Raw genomic sequence first — 7,817 nt, forward strand, 5'->3', positions numbered from 1 at the left:
ACAACCTGAATGCGGAAGCGTGAGGCTCGGGGCGCTTCGCTCAGCCTCCGAGACTGTTTTGTCCCAGGTTGCGTGGAACCTGGCTCGACGAGGCCGAAGACACTGGCCAAGCCCCTGGCGTCCCCTGGCGCTGAACCCGAGTTTGTGGCGGCGGGTCTGCGGGCTGTAGCGAGCTCACCCAGTGAGCGCCTGGCTCATTTTTTGTGCTCAGGGTTCGTGTTATGCGCCCAAGATTTGTCCCGGGAGTCCCTGAAGGGCCCCTCCCCTCGATCGGTTCCCAGGAGCCGCAAGTGCCCAACGGGCACGGTCCCAGAGCTGCTCCCCAAAAGGAGACTCTGCTGTTCCAGCAACCCGCGGAAGGGATGCTATCCGAGGTATCAACAAAAGATCCCTTTGCTCGAGCTGCGTGTGGGGTCGAAGTCCGGAGAGCCCTTAAGCGCGCGGCACGCAGAGCTCCTCAGCAGCGGCCTGACGGCGGTGCAGGAGACCCCAGCTTCCTGGGCTGGGACAGGGCTGTTGTCTCACGGTCTTGTTCCAAGGAAAAGGAGCCACCTGGCTCCAGCAGGCTCTTGTCAAACTGTGAGCGTCGTTGGAATTCTGTGGCTTCCCGAGGCCAAGAGGCTGTCCGCTGCTCGGCTCTCTCAAGTGTCTCAGCGGACAAAAATCCCGCAGAAACTCCTAAGGCAGGAGGAACGCTTCCGACATACAGTGAAAGAGAAAACATCTTCCTTTGAAAAGGGCTTAGGACCAAGAAGCTGCTCTTTTCCCCGGGCCTTCTTGCAAGCTTCAGTCGTAACATCTATTCTCAGACGTCTTCTGGCCTAGGACAAACTGGCCACATAGAGCTAGCCAGAAATCTAGCTCCTGACTAAAGATGGAAATTACGGGCCTGACCCGCTCACGGCACTCCTGCGACCTGGCTAAGCCACCCCACGGACGGACGTGCTCCTACCGTGCAGCTCACCAAAAGCCAGAAGCTGAAAACACCCGATCTGGTGTCACCAAGGTTGCTAGTTAGGGGGCAGCCCCCCAAGCAGCTGGGCCGATGGCTTTCTTCGAGTTTAGGCGTGGGAAAACCGAGTGAGCCATAGTGTCCAAATGCTCCTTTCTCCTCAAATCGCCTAACGGGAAAGGACCCGTTAGGCTGAATTTCCAACTTCAGCCACCCTATTTTACAAATAATGAAACAGTCCCAGAGACGGCGAGTATACTTGTTTCTAAACTCTGCTTTTCCTCCCAGCCGAAGGGCAAAGGTAGCCAAAACGAGTATACAACTTCAGGTTCTCCCTGCAATAAACTGGGGTTTCCTGCTGGGTGTTTGGATGAGTGCAGATCAGGAACCTCCAAGCAGAAGGACCTCACGCCTGGGTTCATCCACCTCTCCCTCGCAGATCATACCAGGATCCTGTGGACTGATAATTTTTGCTTCCTATTTAATTATTTCCATTCCACCTCCTGCCTCGCCCTGGCCCCACACCACCGTGCTAAGAATAGCAAAGACTTCCTTCTAGCACACACAGGTGATGGGACCGCTGAATCCCCAACTCTTACTTCTGGCCCCAGCTCAGACATCGCCATCCCAGAGAAACCTCATCTTGTCCAACTCACTCGCTCCAGGAAAGTGTGGTGGAGCCTCCATTCGCCAAGCCCTTTAGTGCCTATTCTATTAATTTCTTGGTTACTGTTCGTCTCACCCTCTATACCGCGATGGTGGAGCTCGGATACTGTCTCCTGTCTCCCTGCACCTGGTGCCTCACATGCAGTTGGCGCGCAATAAAACTGAGATGAATTTGGCATTTGGTGAAAACACCCCATGCTTTCTTCCCCATGAGTTTTTCCCTCCAGCCCTCTAATCATTGGGGTTTCTTGCAGAGAAGAGGCCTTGAGGACACGATACTCTGAACTTGACCCAGAGTGTCTAGCCCATGAAAAAGGGTTTGTAAGGAGAGAGAAGCTCAGAGCGAGTAGATGAAAACAGGGAAGGGTAAAAGGAAGGGGGCGGAAGAGGGAGATGCCAGAGAGAAGAGAAGCAAGAAGGCAGTGTCCTGTTCCCCCTCCACCGTGCTTGGTGGCCCGGGTGGGGCGCAGCTGCGGGAAATGCACCCGGAGCTGTGCCCCCACCCGGCGAACAGCCTGCGCCACCCGCCGCACCGGGAGGTGGCTGGGGGCTGCCGAGCGAGTGGTGAACGCGATGGGTGGAGAGCGCCCGAAACGAGGTGGAAAAGGGGGCGGGGGCGAGGCACGGCGCCTTCTTGCCCCTTCTTCAGCTACAGACGCGGCGGCGGCGGCTGAGTCCCTCAGCCTCGGTCATGTGATAGTCTCGAAGCGCTAGCTGCGGGGGTCTCGGCGTCTCGGGGACCATTACAAAACGCAGCCAGGAGAGCGCGTCGCTGCCACTGCCGTCGCCTCTCCTCCTCAAGACAAGCCCGGGAGAAAGGCGGCAGCTGCGGCGCGGACGGCTGAGCCTCCCCGGCCAGCACTCACCCAGCATTCGCAGACGCCCTCTCCAGCCCGCCGCTAGCTCCCAGAGTCCTGCGCCCCACACTCCTCAGCAGAACCTGCGGGCGCTGCCGCTTCAGAAACCACAAAACTTTTTTCTCCTCAGCGACAGCCTAGGGCTGCGCGTCTCTTCTAACCCCGGCAACGCTGCGAGCCTCGGAGAAAAGAGACGCGCCCTAGCAGCCAATCTTCCCTCTCCTTACCCTGATTTTTCACTCCAGGAAAAGGAGAACTCCAGCGCGGTCTGGCTAAGTGCCTGGCCAGGGGCCTGCGTCCAGGGCACTGGAAGTCCTGCTGTCACTGGCCTCCAGGACAGCAGGCGCAAACTCAGATTTAAAGGGCCAGAGTCTCTACTGCCCAGACCTTCCTCCCAGCCATCTTGATCTGGGTTTCCCTCGGACCTAGAAAAAGCAAAGAGGTCGGGAGGAAACACGGCCCCTTGCCACTCTCCTCTGCAGCCAGCTCCAGCACTCAGTCTTTGGCCACCCGGGGGAAGACGCAGAGAAGGCGGCGGTAAACCTGGTGCACTCCGCCCGCGACTGTGCGCGCCAGTCGGCAACCGTCGGGGCCAGAAGTTGCCAGCTTCCGAGAGCTGAGTAGGCCCGAAAGGCCAAGGTCGGAGACACCAGGCAATTCGGAGAAGGCCGGAGAGAGAAGCAGAGAGGGCCTGGAGGGCGAGAGGGCAAAGTGGCGGTACTGGAGGGGCCGAGTGGGAATTAGTGGGGGCAGCCAGGCCCCAGGAACGGAGTGCGGAGAGATTCTGTGGTCCGGTGCGGGCCGGAGGGCGGTGGAGGAGCCGGGGGCGATGCCGCGGCCGGGGAAGAGCTCGTACAGCGACCAAAAACCGCCCTACTCTTACATCTCGCTGACCGCCATGGCAATCCAGCACTCGGCCGAGAAGATGCTGCCGCTGAGCGACATCTACAAGTTCATCATGGAGCGCTTCCCCTACTACCGCGAGCACACACAGCGCTGGCAGAACAGCCTGCGCCACAACCTCTCCTTCAACGACTGCTTCATCAAGATTCCGCGGAGGCCCGACCAGCCTGGCAAGGGTAGCTTCTGGGCGCTGCACCCCGACTGCGGGGACATGTTCGAGAACGGCAGCTTCCTGCGGCGTCGCAAGCGCTTCAAGGTGCTGCGCGCCGACCATACTCACTTGCACGCGGGAAGCACCAAGGGCGCGCCGGGCGCCGGTCCGGGAGGGCACCTTCATCCCCATCACCACCACCACCCCCACCACCACCATCATCACCACGCTGCCGCACACCACCACCATCACCACCACCCACCCCAGCCGCCGCCGCCGCCACCCCCGCCGCCGCCGCACATGGTACACTATTTCCACCAGCAACCGCCTACTGCTCCGCAGCCGCCTCCGCACCTCCCGTCACAGCCCCCGCAGCAACCGCCCCAGCAGTCGCAGCCTCAGCAGCCGTCTCACCCCGGCAAGATGCAGGAGGCGGCGGCCGTGGCGGCGGCGGCGGCGGCGGCCGCGGCTGCCGCGGTGGGCAGCGTGGGACGCCTGTCTCAGTTCCCACCCTACGGGCTGGGTTCGGCCGCCGCCGCTGCCGCCGCGGCCGCGGCGTCCACGTCAGGCTTCAAGCACCCCTTTGCCATTGAGAACATTATTGGCCGGGACTACAAGGGCGTGCTGCAGGCTGGAGGGCTGCCCTTGGCGTCCGTCATGCACCACCTGGGCTACCCCGTGCCCGGCCAGCTTGGCAACGTCGTCAGCTCCGTGTGGCCGCACGTTGGCGTCATGGATTCGGTGGCCGCCGCCGCGGCCGCCGCAGCCGCAGCCGGAGTCCCTGTAGGCCCGGAGTATGGGGCCTTCGGGGTCCCGGTCAAGGCCCTGTGCCACTCGGCAAGCCAGAGCCTGCCTGCCATGCCGGTGCCCATCAAGCCCACGCCTGCGCTGCCGCCCGTGTCCGCGCTGCAGCCGGGGCTCACTGTCCCCGCGGCTTCGCAGCAGCCTCCGGCGCCATCCACCGTGTGCTCCGCGGCCGCGGCCTCGCCCGTTGCCTCTCTGCTGGAGCCCACAGCCCCTACTGCGACCGAAAGCAAGGGCGGCTCCTTGCACTCGGTGCTAGTGCACTCCTAGGGGACCCGGCGGGCGTGGGGAGACCAGCGCAGTGAGAGACGCCGGGCCCGGAACCGCCCAAACCACTCGACGGGGAGAGGGCGCCCTGGTCAGGCCGGGCAGAGCTGGCAAGTCTCAGCCTTTGCTGGAACGGAAGGTATTTAAATAGACGAACAACCCCGAAAAGTGGATTCTCCAGTGGTCTGAATAAATATAACCCTCCTGGTGTCTGTGTTTATACTATGTTGTACAATCAGATTAATGAAAGCCAATTTTCAGGTAAGAGTTTCTATTGTAATTAATATAAATCGACAAGTTATGGGGGGAGGGAACGAAGGATGTTAGGAAAGCCTCATTCGCTGGTAAATTGGAAGTCGATTCTGACCCTTATTCCTGGGAGCAGAAGCTGGCAGAGCTAAACCTCCCGCGAAGAATCCAACAGAGAGTGACGCTGAAACGGATCTCAGCCACCACGTTTCTCTCTGCTGGTCGCATCCTCGGCGGTCGCCTCTCGTGAACATTCAAGACAAAACTGCCGTCCACTAAGGAAATTTCGTTTTATTTAAGAAGGAAAAGAAGAAGCGTTTGATACCGTTATTTTCCTAGTCAGCTAAATGGGCAAGGAAACGGTGTCATGAATAAAGTCGCTTTGGAGGGGGAGGGGGAGGAAAGGAGGCAGCGGGAACCCCACGAAATATCTTTGGGAAACAGCTAAGGTTCTTGGCTCTGACCTGGGGGTCAAGAAGGATGGGAGGAACCTCTAGAGCAATTAGTTTGCACAAAAGAGAATGGCAGCGGCTTAAAGGGTAAAGCCCCAAATTCCAAAAGTTGGGAAACACAACCAAAGGGAGACAATACAGGCGACTTTCCACCTGCAACTTGTTTGGGTATCAGTCGGATGAGAGCCCAAGAATAATGTGAATTCCCACGATCCTTTCTATTTGGAATTTTAAGGAAACAAATCACTTGTATAGCGGGATTTTGTTTCCCTAACTTACGAACGCAGGAAAAACTCGGCCCATCACTCGACAATATTGCTCTTAACGCTTGCAGAAACGTTCCATGGCTGTTCCCTTCCAGTCTCCTCGGACGGAAGCAAGGGGACCACCCAGTCACCTTTGCACGCTGCGGCTGTTTTGGTATTCCGTGTGCTGTTTGAGCGCTTATGTCTTTCAGGCGAATTAATTCTTCAGTTTCAATTCCTGAATGGGAAAGAAACTTGCCTTGTCGCTCTTGCCCTTCCCCTCTCTTGAGCCCCAGGGAATAGCACTTTACTCGCGACACAATTTTGGGAATGGAGGGGGGCAGAGTGGGGAGAAATCCGCTTTGCCCTTTGGCTCTAAGTCACCTCCGCCTCGTGTCCGCGCCGCGTTCGGGTTGTGACTTTGTTTATGTCTGCTGGTGTTGTACGCGGTGTTCTCTATTAAAGCTTCTCTCTGGATATCTATGCTAGCCCCGTGTGAAGGTGTTTCAGTTCTCCAAGGATGAGGCCGTGGTTTGAGTGCCTACAGTTAGCTTAGGGCACTTTGCAAATCCTTCCCCTCCCTCTTATTTCTTAACTTCAGAACTTCAAAGGGGTGAGTACACGGGCGAGCCACCAGTAAGCACCGATTTCCTCCATTGCTCCTTTCAGCCTTTGGCACAATCATCTCTTTTACTATCTATTATTATTAGTAGTAGTATTTTAGAGACAAGATCCCACTATGTTTACCAGGCTGGTCTCGAACTTCCGATCTCAAACAATCCTCCCATCTGGGCCTCCCAAAGTGCTAGGATTACAGGCGTGAGCCATCACGCCCGGCCACCACCTATTTTTAATATGTCCGTTTCCTAATCGAACTTAAGTCCACCACCATGGTAGAGACTGAATTAGCAAAAACCCGCAACGGTGCGTTTTTCCTGTCACCACTATCCGTCACCTCTCTCCCATTTTGAGGTCCTCGACTACCGTCTAAGGCCAGGAACTCGGTGTCAGCGGGATGGGTGCCCGACGGCGCCCCCTTAAGTCTGCGGTGCTGGACGGAGGCAGCCGGGTTGGCGCCGGGACACTGCCGCTGCCGCATCAACTAGGCAAGCGCGCCCAGCCACCACCGCCTAGAAGACCTGTTGCACGCCGGCACCGCGCCTCGCGGGAGGCCGCAGCCTGGGGCCTGGGCCCGCAGAGTTCTTGGTGGGTGAAAGCCGGTGGCCAAGCTGCTCGAGCTGCGGGAAGGGAACCCTTGGGCAGCGGCTGCTGCGGAGCTGCTCTGGGAGTGGGCCAGGAGGCCCCGGCCGGGTGCGGCGCCTCCGCTGGGGCCTGGGAAGCCGCGTCCCGGCCTCCGCCCTCCACCCTTTAGCACAGGTCTACTTTGAACCAGCTTCCGTGTGCCCAGCCGGGCCAACGAAAGTCACCTCTGACCTTTCATCAGAATAAAATAAAAAGCCAAAAGACCACCCATGCACAGAATGACAATGGCAGGGGCAGGAATGGGGAGGAAGTTAGGTTACATCTTAAAACTAGGTGTTTCAACGAATCCCTTATTTACAAATCCCATTGCGGCGTGCCTCAAAGTTTTGACTTCGCCTGGGAGACACTTCTTAGGCCAGAAGTTTTGTTTTGGGGGCTCAAACAATTCGGGAGTATATCCCATTCTTCCAGCTTGAGACTGCCAGGTTTCCTGTGAGGTTTTCCTCTCTGTTATTCTGGGACTATTGAAAGAGAAAAGAAAGAAGGCGGAGGGGACCCTGACACGGGAGTTATAAATCTGGGGGAACTCTGGGGTCTGGCTTCTCTGTCCATCTCCAGGTGATCTGAAGCCCCGGCCCCTAACCTAGTTTAGCAGTAGCGAGTTACCCGGCCAGAAGAAGGGCCTGGGATCCCAGGGGTTTCTTCAAAGCACCTCCTCTCTCTTTTTCACCTGCCTGAAAGGCCCAGTGTGCTTTTTAGGGGTGCCCTCGGTCCTGCTTTCAGGAGAGAGGTGAGGCCCAAAGCGACCTGCGGCGCCCGGTGGGCTGGCTCAAGGGTCAGCCTCTCCAGAAAGAGAGGAAGCTGTGGGCCATGAAGCTTCCCGGCACCCAGCCCCTGCCTTGGAACCCCCTCCTGCATCAGTGAGGTAAACACAGTGGTTTGGTTTGGTTTTCACAGTAAGGAGAAGGAGAGAAAGAGCAGAGATGAGGAGGCACAGTTTTCATCCAGAAGGGAACCTTGGTTCACAAAGGAAGCTGTGCACGAAGTGGAGACTGGAGAAGGGCAGGG

The 7,817-nt window shown here is 58.0% G+C and overlaps 1 protein-coding gene across 1 annotated transcript; it reads left to right on the forward strand.

Annotated features, from left to right (window-relative positions):
• Window positions 1-3,072: 3,072 nt before the first annotated feature.
• FOXB2 (forkhead box B2) lies at window positions 3,073-4,904 on the forward strand. Its single transcript, XM_004048158.4, has one exon. The coding sequence runs from the start codon at window positions 3,305-3,307 to the stop codon at window positions 4,601-4,603; it is 1,299 nt and encodes a 432-aa protein (XP_004048206.1). The 5' UTR covers window positions 3,073-3,304; the 3' UTR covers window positions 4,604-4,904.
• The last annotated feature ends 2,913 nt before the right edge of the window (window positions 4,905-7,817 follow it).

The sequence above is a fragment of the Gorilla gorilla genome, chromosome 13 (assembly GCF_029281585.2).
Source record: "Gorilla gorilla gorilla isolate KB3781 chromosome 13, NHGRI_mGorGor1-v2.1_pri, whole genome shotgun sequence".
NCBI classification, from domain to species: Eukaryota; Metazoa; Chordata; class Mammalia; order Primates; family Hominidae; genus Gorilla; species Gorilla gorilla.

Excerpts from the sequence above, each read along its gene's own strand:
- FOXB2 (XM_004048158.4), top strand. The coding sequence starts at position 3,305 with ATGCCGCGGCCGGGGAAGAGCTCGTACAGCGACCAAAAACCGCCCTAC.